The sequence below is a fragment of the Onychostoma macrolepis genome, chromosome 01 (assembly GCF_012432095.1).
Source record: "Onychostoma macrolepis isolate SWU-2019 chromosome 01, ASM1243209v1, whole genome shotgun sequence".
NCBI classification, from domain to species: domain Eukaryota; kingdom Metazoa; phylum Chordata; class Actinopteri; order Cypriniformes; family Cyprinidae; genus Onychostoma; species Onychostoma macrolepis.
This window is the reverse complement of record NC_081155.1, coordinates 9,991,866-10,010,316: the sequence shown is the minus strand read 5'-3', so window position 1 is coordinate 10,010,316 and position 18,451 is coordinate 9,991,866. Positions and strand designations below refer to the sequence as shown.

Sequence of the window (18,451 nt, the reverse complement as noted above, 5' to 3'; positions counted from 1 at the left end):
TAACAAAAACATCTTTCTTCTTCACTACAGTTGTGCTAAAGTAACACCTTGTGTAGCATTCAAGAAGTTACATCAAGAAAAAGATGTGTTTGATGATGCTGACCAGCTAGATTTTCTATGTTGACTGGAGGAGATAATAATAAGCTTAATCTTGATGTTATGCTAACCTCGTGTAACACACCAGGACACAAATTCTAATGTTCAAAAGAATTTTGTTAATTTCAGCTTTTATGCAACAGCCACAGTACAACAAATCTCTCAAGCAAATGTGACACACTTTAAAGCCTTACTGACTTAGTCTATAGTCCACATTTTATTACATGCGAGCCAAATTACCATGACAAACAGAGCAATAACTGCTCTACTCCATCCAAGTTCTGTGACTGAGACTGATATGTTTTTTTATTTATTTGAAATTCATGGACAGGGTTTTTATTCATCTTACCCTCCTCAGCTATCTTGTTCTTCAGAACCACTGCAGGCTCTGCAACCATGTGCAGTGTTGTGCCATCCATCTCCAACACCAAAATGCTTTTTTCCTCTTGCAGTCGCACTGTCAACATCACTTGGTCATGCAGTTGTTTCTTGATCGAAATGTTTGCTAAGAATCAACAACAGTTATATGAATACATGAGACAATCTATACATGAGCATAATAGCATTGCAATGTTTTATAACTACAAACATGTACTTTTTTAAATCAAATTGATACATAAGAAAACTGAAAATGTGCCCATTAACTAAACGAACACTACATTTCAACACTCTATGTTACATGCATGTCTTAGTTCAGTGTACTCTATATAGCAGAACTGTAAATAAATTCTTGTGAAGCATCTGAAAACTGACGTACCACTGCCATGAACCTCCTACGGCCATATTTGAGACACAGTGCTCTCTCCAGTCAGGGAATGCTCCACCACAGCTACATCAATGTTAGTCGCAGAGTCTAGTACAAGAGAATTGTATTTCTCTATCTCCTGAAGAAGGAGCTTTTTGTCTTGTGCCAGCTTCCTTCGAAGGCGGTGGCGAAGCTTGCTGCTGTCTAGAAAGACAGGAGGTACAGGTGTAGAGGTTTGTAACAGCACTGTTCAATAAGGAAAGACATATTGCACCCCAAAAAAATTAAAGCAAAGCTGCAGTAATTGAAGTATGTGAAAATTTTAATTTAGTTTTACAAACAGATAACCCAAAGGTCCAGTGTGTAACATTTAGGGGATACACACATTCCTGAAAACAAGAATTGCTGTGCTTTAATTACTTTGGAATGGGAAGTTTGTATCTAAATATGGTCCTTCCACAGAGGTCACCATGTTCCTACGGTAGACCACAATGGACAAACAAACACTGGCTCGAGATAGGACCACTCACTTTTTCTCGTCTGTCACAGTAGTTCTACCACAGCTTGCAAAGGGAGAGGTGAGGGGAGCTGGTTGCAATCTACAACCTTGTACATTTAACATGTATTTTTTGGTGGAGTAGGATGCATACAGTAGCCTGAATATATCAACCTATTATACTCTGTAGTTATACCATTCTGACGGTAAAGGATTTGCTTCCGCTGCCTCACACTAAGGTAAAGCCCCTCAATCGACTGCTGAAGTCCTCTGTGTGCGGAGGCAGGGGAAAACACAATCCGACAAAGGCAAGGCAAGGCAAGGAAAACTAACGGGGCTCTGTAGGGCAGCGATAATGCATACAATACTCGGCCACGAAGGAGAGAAAGTCTGTGGCTTAAATAGAGTGTGTGATTGGTTACAGCTGGTGAGATGGCTGATGGGAAACGTAGTCCATTGTGATGTGTGGTGTGAAAGTCAATGTGGTGAGTGAGTGACCTCTGGTGGTGAATGAACGGAAGTGCAGACCAGATTCGTGACACTGGAAAAGGATATTTGCTGTTTCTTTTATCTGGTCATGCTTACCGTCAGCTGCCCATTCCTTCACATCAGAAAGCCACTGTGCCACCACTTCATCTGTGCAAAGTAACTCTGTTTTTAGTTCAGCTAGCCTTGCTGTTTCATCCTGGAGTCTCTGGCAAATCTGATAAACAGTTATACAATAATCAGGACTTAGTATGATTAAAAACAGGCCAAGTGCACACAACAAAAGGATACACAAAACAATTAATAGGAGACTTACCTTCACATATCTTGTTGAAAGTGATTGATGTAGAGAGAGACGTTTTTTGTGGTTCCACCCCATTGCATGCAATGTAAGCATGTCTACCCGTGCTGTTTAAAGCAAATAATAAGGTTATGATGCTTAATAAAATAAAAACAAACAAAAAAAACAAATATAAATATAAAAATCTGATTACCTGCTTTGGACATATATCTGGTTGTCAGGGCACAACGTGAGAGGTAGCTGTTCACTTGCTCGACCTCCTCACCGGCGGTTGTCCCTGCTCCTTCCTGGTTTCTACCACTCCATTTAATCTATTAGTAAATGGTGAAAGAAATTCAATTTAATTAAATGGGCACAATTTGTCTCAAAGGCTTTACAATCTGTACAAGAAACGATTAAGCAAAAAGGCTACATAGTACAGTTTGCAGTTTTGCTTGCAAACATTACAAATGTACATGTGATGCAAGAATATTATACATACTTCACACTTAGTAGCATGGGCTCGAGCATGCATCACACTGAGGAAAGGTTTCATTGTGGTCAGATCTTAAAGAGCAGGAAGGACACTAGCAGCTTTCTCCAAGTATGGCCAATATTTGCAAGCCACATCCATTGCAAAGAATTGTGCCTTGGCTGGCATGAGCTCCTTCTGAAGATACAGAGGGTAGGCAAATATCTCCCCCCTGTACATATTAAGAGCTTTCAGAAGGAATCCGTGGCGACACACTGCAACCTCCATCCCCTCTTCATCCAATTTGGAAGCCCTCCTTGATGTCTCCCTCGCTGCTGTCCACTGGGAGTCCCCACATGTGCCTTTTCCCTGTGTCTATGACACACATAGCAAACACAACAAATCAAACAAATCAAATCAAAGCAATGCTGTCATACAATATATGGCATTTATTCTCTCAGTTTGATTTTGGAGTAGCTGGTTGGTAGAAGTCAAGGAGGAAATCAAGGTCGGACATATATGGATATATATGGTTCTTTTTGGGACAACTTTTCGGTCAAGTTATGATTGAAACTTGCATTTCTCACTGCTTTCTGTATGGTTTCCACAAATCTAGACACCGCAACGTCTTCAGCCACAAAGAGCCCCTCAAAAAAGGCAGGATCATCAGAGCTGAGGAAGAAAGAAAAATAATAGAGATTATTAAATATAAAGAAAATAAATAAATTAATAAAAAGACTGAAACAAAAGACCATCTTGTGTCTCGGCGAAAGCGATATAGCTTTCTGTTTCCATCGGCTGAAACAGCCAACATTTCTGGCGTGCAGGCTGGGCAGGTGAAAGGAGCACCACAGCAGAGCTGGTCTTCCTCAAATGAAACATATGAAAACTCTAAGAAGCTGCGCTGTAGTGTATCGCCGTTGATTTGTCCAGACTGGAAGATATATAGAATTAAATAGTATATGTAACAATGTCTGATAATGGAAAGAAATTTTATAATATGGTAATAACAATTACACTTACTCTTCCTCCAATCTTAGTGCGATGCTCCAGCAGCTTTGCGAAGGCTTGTCTGGAGAATCCTGGAGAGATGACCTTGAGTTCCTGAAAGGAGTTGAGGAGGTCCAGTGTATAAAGTGTGGAGCTGGTGACAGAGGCTGGCCAATATCCACTCCTACACTGTAAAAGTGATACACTATATTTACTCAATAAAATTGTGTCAACAGATTACAAGCAATATCATTAATTAAATTCAACACATAAAAATTAATTTGAATTAATCAAATGAGATGATTACAAATTAACCATTCAAAATGAGTAAAATAGCACAAAAAATTAAGTAAAATTTAAACAAAAATATTGATTTCACTGGTCCAAAAAAAAAAAAAACCTCTATGCTAATGAATAGTATGCATGCCAGGCCAGTAGTTGGCGATGAAGAAACACTGCGCAAAAATGTAATATGCATGCACTTGACGTCACCTTTTTCACAAATTCATGTTTTTGTTGTTCTCATGGAGATGCTACAGGCATTGTGTTCAAAAGCTTGTGTTTCCAGGCCCCAAAAACAGTTATTAAAGACACCTGATGTTAACAAACAGAAGCACTGAAGGAGAAAATCTGAATTATTAGGTTACCATTACGGTGGTCAATGTTTGCTTTAGTTGGGCTCTTGACCCTTGATTCTTTAATATTAGGTTTTGTTTGACTGCTGTTACAGAATTAAACAACAGTTAGACAAGCCAAATGAGAAGGTGGTCTGGTGGTGTTGATTATGTTTTGTCATCATTTGACCTGAATCTCTGAGCTCTTTTAGCGCTTAATTTCTGAATTAGATTTATTTTGATTACAGTAGTCACGTATTTCTACAGTATAAAATCTGAAATTTTCAGTGTAGTCCAAAAAATGGTTCTTTTAGGTACACTCTGACATCAAGTATCAGAGTATGAATCTCAACAACGGTGATAAACAGCATATTCAGATAAACAGATCAACTCAGAATGTCGCAAAACAAACTACTAAAAATATGCAATGCATGATGGGAGCTATTGATGAGTTTTGATTGGTGGCACCCAGAATTCACTGCAACATTTGATGGTCACCATTGTTGAGGTTCTCACGCTGATACTATTAGTATTTGATCTGAAGAGCTTTTAAAAATCTCTGTTTATGCTGAAAGATAGAGATACTCAGATATTACACTATGCAATCATAGGATGGCAGAAACCGATAAGGTAAATCCGACTCAGGTCAAATGATGACGATGTGAAAACATAACCAACACCACCCTATCACCTTTTCTTTTGGCTTATCTTATCTGTTGTCTAACTCAGTTACAGCAGCCAAACAATATCTAATGTTAAAGAGTCAAGGGTCAAGAGCCCAACTAAAGCAAACATTGACCACCGTGATGGTGACCCAATGGTAAAACATGATTTTCTCCTTCAGTGATACTGTGTTAACATCAGGTGTGTTCAGTAATTTAGTTTTAGGGACCCGGAAACACAAGCTTTTGAACAAGATGCCTGTATCATCTCCATGTAAACAACAAAAACATGAATTTGTGAAGAAGGTGACGTCATGGGCATGCATATGTTTCTTGATCGCCAACTACTGGCCTGACATGCATAACATAGTATCATTAGCATAGTGTTTTGTGTCCAATGAAACCAATATTTTTGTTTAAATTTTACTTAATTTTTTGTGCTATTTTACTCATTTTGAATGGTTAAGTTGTAATCATCTCATTTGATTAATTCTAATTAATTTTTATGTGTTGAATTTAATTAATAATATTGCTTGTAATCAGTTGACACAATTTTATTGAGTAAATATAGTGGATCACTTTTTACAGTGTAAGGAGGTCCTTCAAGTCAGGGGTCCACTGATGCTGGCACGTTTGACATACATGTAGTGGCTGATGCAAGTCAAAACGCCCTTTGAACAAAAAAGTACATTTAAAAATTAATTTTAAAACAGTTAGGTAATTCTGCACATTGTGAATGGTTGAGAGACACTGTACAAGTTCCTATAAACCCGGCACTCAAACCAGACTTCTTGAGTAGTCACACATTGTTTACATTTGTCTAAATCATCAAATTACAAACAGCAGTGTTGGCTAATGACAACACCATGTGCTATACCATAGATTTTGACATGACTTCAATTGTAAGCACAATACCACAGCACACTAGTATATAAATAGTGATTTGTTCTTACCACTGATGGTAATTAAAATCACTGGTTTGCCCGGTAATATGGTGGAGTTTGTGCCTTCACAGGAGCAGTCTGGCGCCTTCACTGTTGGCAAAATGCAAGCTGGCAAAACGAAAGACAACCACACTGAAAAAAATTGCTGTAAAATTTACAGTAACTTACTGGCAATTTTGGTTGTAGTACTGTAAATAAATAATTACAATTGTACTGTAAAAATACAGCAAACTCTTGCATGCTGTAAAATTGTTATGATGGTGTGTAAACATTTGGTAAACTTATTTCATTTGATTCTACTAAGAAGGAACATTTCTTAATATAAAACTGCAAACACTTAATTTGTAATAGTAAAGTTACTAAAAACATGACTTTAACTCAAATCGTTGCAGTTTATCATCAGCTATAGCACACATGCATGTGGTAAAGCACTTAACAAAGAGATCATCACTGTATCAGCAACTCTACAGTTACTGTCTTTAAATAAAGCAGCAGAACATCAGTGTTTGTGGCTCATCATTGACTGAAGCACAGGCTCTACTCTCCACCGCAACGGTGATCCACAAAACTAAATTAAACTAATAGATCTCTCTTGTGCAAAATAATACAGTTCAGTTAAATATTTACTCTCCTTATAGATAACACCTGCTGTTAACAAGCAGAATCACTGAATGAAAGAGAAACAAGAACTACAACTGACTTCAGCCACAGCCTTAGATGAACTCAACTGAAATACAAGTCAGTCAGTCAGTCAGTCATATTTATTTATAAAGCACATTTAAAAACAACAGCTGTTGGCCAAAGTGCTGTACAAAATTAAAACATATACCAAAATACAAGAATAAACAAAACACAGCAACAGATAGTACACTACAGTTATGCCACTGTGCTCACTTGAGACCATATGCAACAGTAAATAAGTACGTTTTAAGAAGAGACTTAAAATCAGCGTATGTTGGAGCAGATCTTATATAAAATGGCAAATTGTTCCAAAGCTGTGGGGCAGCCACTGAAAAGGCACGGTCACCTTTCAATTTCAGGCGTGTCCTTGGAACAGTCAACTGAAGACTACTGGTTGATCGAAGTTCCCTAGAAGCACTACAGTAAAACAGGAGATCGGAGATATATGACGGAGCCAGTCCATGCAAACCTTTGTATACAAACAGCAATGTTTTAAAATGGATACGATATTTAACTGGGAGCCAGTAAAGAGAGATCAGCACTGGCGAAATATGTTCCCTCTTTCTTGTTCCAGTTAACAATCTAGCGGCAGCATTTTGAACAAGTTGAAGACGTGAAAGTAGGGACTGTGAAATACCCGAGTACAATCCATTACAATACAAGACATCAAGACGCAATGCATGCTGGGATTCATGGGTGAGTTTTGTATTGTGCTGGTAACCAGCATGAATTGCAGCATTAAGCTTTTGATTGTCACCATTGTTGAAATTCATACACTGATTCTTGATGTCTGTGTGTGTCTAATTGCTGCCGTAGTACTAAAAGTTTTGTGTAGGGCTGTCGCGGTTAAGGAATTTCCCTTGCGGTAATTTTGAGTGGCTCAATAGTGCGGTATGCGGTATTACCGTGCATATATATATATAAAATCTGTGTGTGTAGCCTATGTGTTACGATGTAAGAAGGTCATATTCAGAAACCAATAAAACCGAAACTAAATAGCGTTGAAACAGGAAGTGAAGTAAACAGAAGAGAATGACAAAATAACGGTCCACATAACAAAACTTAACCCTGACAATAAGATCATTAGTATATTGTTAGCCTATATATATATAACAGTTAGTTCTGATCCTCGAATCTGTCTGACAAGATACTTTTTCGGTTGATATTTCACCTGCGTGTTAGACGGCTGTCAGTCAGTGCAGCTTCATTGTTTCGCCTCAAGGTGGCGGCAAGAGACTGTCTTTGAGTGAGCCTTTAAACCGTTCATTCAACTACACGTTCAAAAGCGCTGATTCATTCAGAGATTTGTAATGAAACACGCTGTTTAAATCATTTTAACTTTGAGCGCCACTTTTAAAGGCTCAGCTGACCAGCAGAGCGTCGATGCTAAGACAGATTTCGCTTTCCTTGGACATGACAACCTGTTTTCACAAATATACATGACTCGGCCTGAAGGACAGACGCAGGTAATCGCACGCGATCAGTCGATCTCTCTCATTCGCTGTCTGTTTAGGCTTGTTAAGTGCAAATTTACTGAGCCTCCGTGCAAATCAGCATGATACACATTGTTATCATTAGTAATATTCAGTACACATGCAGGAAGTGTAAAACGAGAAGGGCGTAACCTTAGAAAAAGAAAACACTGAAATATCGCGGTTGCTGCGGTTATGCTCGTCAATAGCGCAGTATTGCGATATTGCGGTTATCGCGACAGCCCTAGTTTTGTGCATAAGACATTTTTTAAATTTTTCAGCAGCAGTTTGTCATGTCATTCAGGATCATATAGCGGCTGTAAACAACACCAAACTAACAAATAAAAGAATCCACACCATGTCTTTAAATATCAGCCTCGGAATGAGATCAGTGAATCAAGCCACTAGATAATGATTACATTATTATCAATAATCAATCAAAAGCACGTAATCATACATTTTCCTGGCTTTTCATGCTATAACAAACGTGCTTTACAAACACAGTTACAGCAGCCAGAACAAAACTAAGACTAAAATTTGATGGTCAAGAGCCCAACTAAAGCAAACCCTGATCACCACAATGGTGAGCTCAAACGAAACGTTTTCAATAAAACAAATAAACTTCTGTTAATTCTCAAATAATTTTTATAGACATATGACAGAAATAAAGTCAAATTGTAATGTGTGAAGCTGGTAATGCTGTTTCTGGAGTTGTTTAATCAGATCTTGAGAGATTTAATGATGTCTTGTATTTCAGTTGAGTTCATCTAAGGCTGTGGCTGAAGTCAGTTGTAGTTCTTGTTTCTCTTTCATTCAGTGATTCTGCTTGTTAACAGCAGGTGTTATCTATAAGGAGAGTAAATATTTAACTGAACTGTATTATTTTGCACAAGAGAGATCTATTAGTTTAATTTAGTTTTGTGGGTCACCATTGTGGTGGAGAGTAGAGCCTGTGCTTCAGTCAATGATGAGCCACAAACACTGATGTTCTGCTGCTTTATTTAAAGACAGTAACTGTAGAGTTGCTGATACAGTGATGATCTCTTTGTTAAGTGCTTTACCACATGCATGTGTGCTATAGCTGATGATAAACTGCAACGATTTGAGTTAAAGTCATGTTTTTAGTAACTTTACTATTACAAATTAAGTGTTTGCAGTTTTATATTAAGAAATGTTCCTTCTTAGTAGAATCAAATGAAATAAGTTTACCAAATGTTTACACCATCACAACAATTTTACAGCATGCAAGAGTTTGCTGTATTTTTACAGTACACTTGTAATTATTGATTTACAGTAATCTTGTAAATTTACAGTCTTACTGGCAACCAAAATTGCCAATAAGTTACTGTAAATTTTACAGCAATTTTTTACAGTGTGTAATTGGCTACAGACACATAAACAGCAAAATGAGGGCTTTCATGAGAACATACCTTGCTCATGGATGCAATATCCATCTCGCCCTTTAATGACGCATGAGGTTAGAGGTATGGCTTCAAAAAACCCATGAATCACGCATTCCCTGTTGTGGAGTGGCTGTTTTTTATGATGCAATACATCACAGTCGCTACAGAACCACTCCTCAGGAAGACACTCTCTGCACCTAGGGAGAAAATAAAGCAATATCATAATATATTATTTCAGGCGAATAACTCATATAAAGTATAACACACTCAATTTAAGCTATTACAAATTTAGTTAGACACTAGGTTTGATTTTATTGTGGACTGAATAGTGGCTCAGTGTTTACTAGCGCTGTCACCTTACAGCAAGAATGTCCTAAATTTACTTTTCTCATAAATGTGGTTTTCATCTGGGTGTCCCCCAAAACACATGCACCTTAGCCTATAAAGCAGAGCACTAAACATTAAAACCAACCTAATAACAGCAGGCTCATGGCAAAGCCAACACAATGGCTGACCAACAGCCTCTGTTGCAATAAGGCATTTTAGGTGGTATGGTCTTGCTTCTTTCCAGCGCTCTGAGGCTTTCTGCTGCCGAAAAGACCATAATGATGCAGAGCTTTTCTGAGGCTCAGCAGAAGGATAAGACGTCAAAATATCGGAGAGCCTCTCCATATTTTTTTCTGTAAAGAAAATATGAAATACAGCTGTAAGGGACAATTTAAATGAGGACAATTAAAAGTCAATTGATCAATATTTAGAATAAACACCACCTCATGATTCAATATCAAACTAGCCTTAATCTTTACTAAATTGTGTTCTTAATCCATTTACGGCACTGTCAGTTTTGTATAAGGGGTTTTTCTTTAATCACACATGGATTTTAGATTTAAACTTAAATTCATCACTTTGATTTACCAAATTGCTCTTGAGGATTGAGTTCTGCTGAGGGTACAGTAAGTGGAACCTCCACACTGGATGACAAGGAGCATTCGACCGGGGTGTGTGTGACTGTAAAACAGTACATAGAAGAATAAAAACATGTTAGGCTATCACTGCATGTTTTTTTTGGGGTTTTTTACCCAAAACTGAACAATTTCTGAAATCAGACATATTTCTGTTAAGTACTTGGTAATGTTTTCTACTATAGTGCCACTGAAAGGTTTAGGTTTTTTTGGCTTTTTTGATATTGGAATATTTTAAACTCTCAACAATCAATTACAGTGTTCTAATTTGATTCGGTCCAACATTTACATAGTAAATTCCTACAAATGTAAAATAATTCAGATGTAACCTGTAGCTGCAGCTTGGCGTCGCCCTCCTTGCCTCCCCCTCGGCTTGCCATGTCCTAAAAACTCCCTTTTAGAGGTCTGTGGAGGGTCTCCTACAGAGCGTGCACGTTTCCTCTCCACAGCTGCTGTCTGTGTATTAGAGGGAATATTTCTTGTAAGTAGGGTTGTGCCGATAGACGATACTATCGTCTATCGACGATAGTCAGCCATATGGACGATAGCTAATAAAAATGACGATAATACGGCTTATTTTCTAGTTCTTGTTTTTTTATTATTATTAGGCAATTATTATTATCAAAGTACAATTCATTGGCCCTTGCATAGTTTCACACTGACATCGTCGCGTAACCTTCACCCACCAGACCGACGCGCAGAGGAATATATAAAAAAAATCATACATAAATTTATCAGTGTTAATATACAAAATTATGTAATAATATAACATTTTTGTTATTGTGTAGTTATGTTATTTTTGTTGTTGTTTACACTTTATGCAACTAAAACAAAACGAAAATCATGCGGTTTTGCCGTTTTTTTAAACATGGCTAAAATAACAGCTGTACAAAAATGATGTCTCTTTATAACAAGCAGGCTTGACATAATTTGTGAATGAAGGAAATTTAGTTTTAAAGTCGCTTGTAATACGTTTTCAAAAAGAAGTGATTCTCTTTTAAAAATCGTCATAAGCCTTCCTTGCAAGCCGCAAATGTATGATGCGTATTCAGAATAAATGCACAATAATCAGTCGGCCATGAAAATGAAAAGCAGGTTTATTTCAAACTCCAACTTGTTTAACATATTTAACATAAAAGAGTGTTTACCTTGTCGCTAATAGCCAAACACGTTTCAATAAACAAAAAGCAAAAAAAAAAAAAAAAAATTAAATAACCAAGAACTAAAACAATGCAATCTTAGTTACATTGCTTACAGATTTAAAACAATATGACTGTTTACGATGCAAGAGTAATGCTTCTGTCTACAGATTTTTTGCCAAAAAAACAAGCTGGTTAACTTTTTCTGGTTTGAGTAGGCTGCGAAGGGGAGTAATTATGTTGCCGGCTGCGCTAAACACACGCTCTGAAGGGGTGCTAGTTGCGGTAACACACAGGTATTTTTTTGCCAGGTTTGCCATTAAAGGAAAACGGCATCTATTTTCTTTCCACCAGTCCAGTGGCTTGTCATCACCATCAATTACTTCCTCTTGTAAGTAAGACGTGATTTCAACCTTCGAGCAAAGTCTGCAAACTGCCTGCGTGACATCAGTGGGGTCACCTTTTTCATCTGGTGTAAACCCGAAATATTGCCAAATAGGCGATGTGGCATTTTTCTTTCCCACCAACTCCATCCTCCTTGTCAGAATGATAGACGGTCCTCATTTCCCACACAGTAAAACCTCCAGTGTTAAATCAACACTCCCAGTGTATATATAATCCACACTCATAGTGTTAAAAAAGTAACACTGAAGCAGTGTTAAAGTTAATGAGATAATTAGTTTAGTAATTGAGTGATGATTGAGCATTAATGAAGAACACCTGCTGTTAACAAACTGAACCATTGAAAAAAAGAGATGAAACGAGCAGAAAAACAAGATCTACAACCGACTTCAACCACGGCCTTAGATGAAATCAACACAAGATAAAAGAAGACATTAAATCTCTCAAGATCTCAGCAGAGGATGATTAAACAACTCCACAAACAGTATCACCTGCTTCACACGTTACTAACCAGATTGACTTTAGATGTTGATGTTTTAGTTTTGTTTGAATTACCATTATCGAGGTCAGTGTTTGCTTTAGTTGGGCTCTTGACCCTTGACTTAAAACATTACAGTTCCTTTGGCTGCCATAACAGCGTGTTTGTTTAGACATGTTAGTTATGGCAATCAAGTGTCGTTGGTTTGACTTCTATAAAGAAATCACCAGCATTTAGTGATGCACATAACTGGTTTCATGCAGAGCATTGTCACTGAGTGATTAAAATTTATTTTGTTCACATAAAATATAAAGCTTGATCCATCAGTTTTAAGATTAATCTGAAAGACTTTTGAAAGTAAATCAGCACTGAAAGGTTAAAACTGCATTATCATACAGACATCAAGACTCAGCGTATGAATCTCAACAATGGTGACAATCAACATATTCAGATAAACAGATACTCTGTGAACATTACAAAACAAGCTACTAAAAGTCACAACAAAATAGCAAAACAAAAGGAAATGGTAAGAATAAAAGAAAATACTAAGACAACTGCATAATTTATTCATGTCGCATTGCATGCTGGGAGCCATGGATGAGTTTTGATTGGTGCTCCCAGAATGCACTGCAAAATGGAGCTTTATGTTGATTGTCACCATTATTGAGATTCATATGCTGATTCTTGAAGTCTGTGTGATGAAAAAAACTACATTTTCAGTGCAGAATAAGTTTCAAAAGTCTTTCAGATTAAACTTTCAGGTCGTTATGTACACAATCTCAATAACAAAGTTAACTAATAAATCTATCAGTGACTATACTCCAAATTAATTCAGTTACTCAAGCCACTATACCCTGATTACATCTTTATAAACGTAACCAACTACTGATCACATTTTCTCTTGGCTTTTTTTCTTTTCGCCATAACTAACATGTCTAAACAAACACGCTGTTATGGCAGCCAAAGTAACTGTAATGCTTTAAATCAAGGGTCAAGAGCCCAACTAAAGCAAACACTGACCTCGATAATGGTAATTCAAACAAAACTAAAACATCAACATCCAAAGTCAGTCTGGTTAGTAACATGTGAAGCTGGTGATGATGTTTGTGGAGTTGTTTAATCATCCTCTGCTGAGATCTTGAGAGATTTAATGTCTTCTTTCTTGTGTTGATTTCATCTAAGGCTGTGACTGAAGTCAGTTGTAGTTCTTGTATTTCTGCTCGTCTTGTCTCTTTTTTTCTCTTTCTTTCAGTGATTCAGTTTGTTAACAGCAGGTGTTCTTCATTAATGCTCAATCATCACTCAATTACTAAACTAATTATCTCATTAACTTTAACACTGCTTCAGTGTTACTTTTTTAACACTCTGAGTGTGGATTATATATACACTGGGAGTGTTGATTTAACACTGGAGGTTTTACTGTGCATGTGTCATTCCGCGTGATAATTAATAATTACGTTAATATTTAAATAAAAGTGTAAATAAAATAAAAAAAATGTAGACTAATAAGTAAATAAATGATCTTATAAATAAGCAAACAAATACATAAATAAGCAAAAAATTGCCCCTCCCCCCGATACTATCGTGTATCGGCGATCTTACAGGCTGACGATAGGACGATATGACAATGGGCATTATCACGCAACCCTACTTGTAAGACCGATGTTGTTAAAAGTACTGGATCCAAAAACAGGTGATTAGTGAAAGGAAAACACAACATAGTGTGTTAATAAGGTGTTGAATGGCTTAAATGAACCTTGATTCTCGAAGTCTCTGTAACTCCAAAATATATTCCTTTTTCCAAAATATATTCCCTCAGTTACACATGCCAAAGAGCATTATGTTAATGAATCATGCAATGTACCTGCATGTAATCTTCTGCACTCATTCATCCTTCTTCTACATTCAGCACATTTTTACTTTAATTTGTCACCCATCCACATGTTCAAGTATAAATTGATTGAGGTATATAAAAACTCTTACCCTGGCTTCAGCTAGAACACGGTCTAGTTTCAGTTCAAGAGCCACGCGTCTCCCCTCTTGGTAATGAGGATCCTGGGAGTCAAGTTTATGTTTGGAGGCCATTGCAATGCAAACAGATACAGACAGATGAACACAGAGCCAGGCAGACAGACACAAACAGACAGATGTACTGTATACAGAGAGGCTGCGATAGATAGATATATGGATAGATAGATGGATACATAGATAGATAGATAGATAGATAGATAGATAGATAGATAGATAGATAGATAGATAGATAGATAGATAGACAGACAGACAGATAGATGGATAGAGATAGAGGTTGGCTCTTAAAAGTGCCTTTGGGTTCGGTAAATCAGGTGTATCAATGTTCGGACAGGTGACTCGTTTGACAGGATCTACAAGGGAGAACAGAAAATGTTAATTATGTAGTGTAGAGTATAGAACCCCAATAGTGAGACGTTCCCATTTTCTTATAAATACAATAAAAATTCAAGATTTTCCAATTTCCTGTATGACAGTTAAAAGGCATGTAACATGCGTCTGGGGTTCCTCATCCCAGATTTAAAGGAAACTTTATGTGCAGTAACTTTAGGCAAAGTTATATTGTTATTACTGACACATTACAGTGAAGTTGTGGGTGAACCATGTGATCGAGAGAAAATGTCATCGTCTAGAGCTCACACAATAATGCAGTGCTCCATGCTAAGTTACTCTTCAGCTGATATAACTTAAACTACACTTAGATTTTACTAGTAATCATTACTAGTATGATTATTATTATTTATTTTTTTTGTTCATTCATGTCATATTCTTTGTTTTTGTAGGTCCCCCTGTAATGGTTCTTTTGATTTCTCCCAACTTCACTAACTAATTATATCTACAGCTGTTAATTATACACACACTCTGAGGAAGGCTGAAGGCCCAAATGCATCAGTGTGCAGTGTTTCAGTTATGTTTCTATTTATAGTGATGATGGACGTGAATAAAGGCTTTTTAACTTTTTTGGACCGGAAGAAGTGCCTTGGATTTCTTTATACTAATAGAGTTAGCTTATATTGAAGTTAGCTAGCCCCGTTTAGCAAGCCTAATTTCACAAGTGGTTTATTATTATCATTATTTATTTTTTTCGCTGATAAGGAGTAAACCATTGGTCGGGTTTTAATTGTTGCTCTAACATTTAAACCATGTGAGTTTAATGGCAAAGAAAGGCACCAATTACAACATTTAAACAAAACGTGATCATTAGTAATGAGCTCGTGACTTACCTGGACAGTGGTGTGAGCGCAATGAGAAGACCCGCGGGGGCGCGCGGCCTGGATCAGGAGGCAGAGGATCATGGGTAATGCTGACAGAAATGCCAAATGTAATCTTTTTCCACATTTTTATCAGAGAATAAGGCAGAAAATATATTTTATAAGTTATATACTGCAATAAATGTGTGTGTCCCTAATTAACGCAGTCTCGTATATTTGTATAAATCTTTTGAAAAAAAATTATGAAATGTTTTTAATACGACGGAAACTGTATTTACGGTGATCACAGTTTAATAAAAACATTGTACGTTACGCCTGTTAATTGTAATGATTTAATTTCCACGGTCATTCAAAGCGAGCAAAGAACACAATGGAGCTTTTAGAAACTCCGAATCAGTTAAACCATTGCGTCGCAAAATGATTCACTGTTTCGAAGCGCTCCAGTTGAACTGATTCACTGTTTCGAAGCGCTCCAGTCAAAATGATTCACTGTTTCGAAGCGCTCCAGTTGAACTGATTCACTGTTTCGAAGCGCTCCAGTCAAAATGATTCACTGTTTCGAAGCGCTCCAGTTGAACTGATTCACTGTTTCGAAGCGCTCCAGTTGAACTGATTCACTGTTTCGAAGCGCTCCAGTCAAAATGATTCACTGTTTGAAGCGCTCCAGTTGAACTGATTCACTGTTTCAAGCGCCCAGTCAAAATGATTCACTGTTTGAGCGCTCCAGTTGAACTGATTCACTGTTTCAAGCGCCCAGTCAAAATGATTCACTGTTTCAAGCGCTCCAGTTGAACTGATTCACTGTTTGAGCGCTCCAGTCGAAATGATTCACTGTTTGAAGCGCTCAGTTGAACTGATTCACTGTTTCAAGCGCCCAGTCAAAATGATTCACTGTTTCAAGCGCCCAGTTGAACTGATTCACTGTTTCAAGCGCCCAGTCAAAATGATTCACTGTTTGAGCGCTCCAGTTGAACTGATTCACTGTTTGAGCGCTCCAGTCAAAATGATTCACTGTTTGAAGCGCTCAGTTGAACTGATTCACTGTTTGAGCGCCCAGTCAAAATGATTCACTGTTTGAGCGCTCCAGTCGGATCGCGTATCACGAATCATTTGATTCAGATCAGATATGTGTGTATATTTGACTGCAAGTAACCACTGACGATGGTTTATAATAGCGAGTAGCTTACCCAGTCAACAATTTGATCTCACAGTGATGTCACCATGATCTCACAGGATACTCGTGATGAGGTCACAATGTGAGGTAACAGTGAGCTAAAAGTGTAACCTCACAGCGCCCTCACTGTGTGCTCATACTAATGTGAGGTCAAAGTGCACTCACTGCACAGAGACTAGGTACCCAGCATGCATTGCAGCATGAAGCTTTTGATTGTCACCATTGTTGAGATTCATACACTGTCATTTAAACACAAAGAGAAACATCAAGAATCAAAGCAGTTAATAATGTTTGTGTCTTATGCTTTTATAATTCTCCATAAATGATTGTGAAAGTGACGTGACTCAGAATTTGTGCTCTGCAATTAACCCATCCAAAGTGCACACACCCAGAGCAGCAGGCAGCCATTTATGTTGCAGTGCCCGGGGAGCAGTTGGGGGTTCTGTACCTTGCTCAAGGGCACCTCAGTCATGGTATTGAGCGTGGAGAGATCGCTGTACATGCTCTCTCCCCACCTACAATCCTTGCCTGCCCAAGACTCAAACCCGCAACCTTTGGATTATGAGCCTGACTCTCTAACCATTAGGCCACAACTTCCCAAGACTGCATGTGGAATCTAGGTGATGACTGTGTTGTTATCATCAATAACAAACCAATATCACCTGGTTGCAGTCTCTTTTTGGGTTTCCTTGCCATAACAAATGTGCTTCACAAACACAGTTACAGCAGCCCCCAAAAAATATAATGTTATAAAGTCAAGGGTCAAGAGCCCAACTAAAGTAAACACTAATCACTTTGATGGTAACGTCAAACAAAACAATAAAACATCATGAGTGAATAATGAGTGAAGCTGTGGATTTGTTTATTTAAGTTGATTTCATCGAAGGCTGTGTCTAGAAGTCAGTTGTATGTTTGGAGAAAGTTCTTATAACAGAAATCTGTTAGCTGGGCGTGCACTCATGAGCTCATCATGTGAGAGCACTGTGATATCTCTGTGATAGTGTTGAGAAACAGGAAGCAGAATATCTCCCAGCGACTGATATTTGAGCTGCCTCCTCTCAACCTGCTCAACATTTTGAGTTCACAATGATCTCACATATTACTTACACTGTGAGGATCACCGTATGAGAATGGTGTGATGTCACTGTGATCATCGCGTGATCTCACGTGTTGACTGGGTACAGTATATAAAGATATAAAAACAAGGATAAAATCTCCTGATTAAATGTTGAGTAAATGCTTGAATATTAAGAAAAGAAAAGAATAACAAATCAGAAAAAAAAATACAGCGTCTGTGGTACCCAGTGGCAAAAAGAAAAACGTGGTGGAGGGCACGAAAGAAATTTCCAATTGAAATGCATTAGATGAAAGTCGTGCTGCCTGACACCAAAAAAGAGGGAAATTCGTGTCCATGAACACGAATCAATAGATTAAATTTCGTGACTATATCACTGCCGTGAGACTGGGTTGTCTCTAGACAATCTGACAGAAATAACGTCAGTCTGGTTACATTGTAAAAAAAAAAAAAAGTTGAGCGAACCTAAAAAAGAAATTTTTTACCAGCTTTAGCAGATTTTTGAGTTTGCTCAACTTGTTTTTGTGGGAGATTCTCAAATTTTTGTTGAATAAACTTAAAACAACAAGTTGAGAAAACTCAATAATCTGCTGAAGTTTGTTGCCTTAAAATTTTAAGTTGGCTCAACTTTTTTTTTTACA

At 37.6% G+C, this 18,451-nt stretch overlaps 1 protein-coding gene across 4 annotated transcripts; it reads right to left on the bottom strand.

Annotated features, from left to right (window-relative positions):
- Positions 1–3,150: 3,150 nt before the first annotated feature.
- Positions 3,151–15,710, bottom strand: LOC131543327 (uncharacterized). Of its 4 annotated transcripts, XR_009271884.1 has the most exons (11): positions 15,574–15,710; positions 14,306–14,703; positions 10,633–10,759; positions 10,257–10,349; positions 9,814–10,021; positions 9,369–9,538; positions 5,795–5,893; positions 5,428–5,512; positions 3,599–3,754; positions 3,328–3,509; positions 3,151–3,247 (listed from the first exon to the last, which is right to left on the bottom strand). XR_009271884.1 is itself a non-coding variant. In XM_058780562.1 (10 exons), the coding sequence occupies exons 1-10, from the start codon at positions 15,686–15,688 to the stop codon at positions 3,467–3,469; spliced, it is 1,494 nt and encodes a 497-aa protein (XP_058636545.1). In that variant the 5' UTR covers positions 15,689–15,710; the 3' UTR covers positions 3,157–3,466. The 4 variants fall into 4 exon arrangements, 3 of the variants coding, with proteins under 3 accessions (XP_058636545.1, XP_058636555.1, XP_058636562.1); XM_058780562.1 differs by having other exon boundaries at positions 3,157–3,509; XM_058780572.1 differs by having other exon boundaries at positions 3,157–3,509; positions 5,795–5,875.
- Between the last annotated feature and the right edge of the window lie 2,741 nt (positions 15,711–18,451).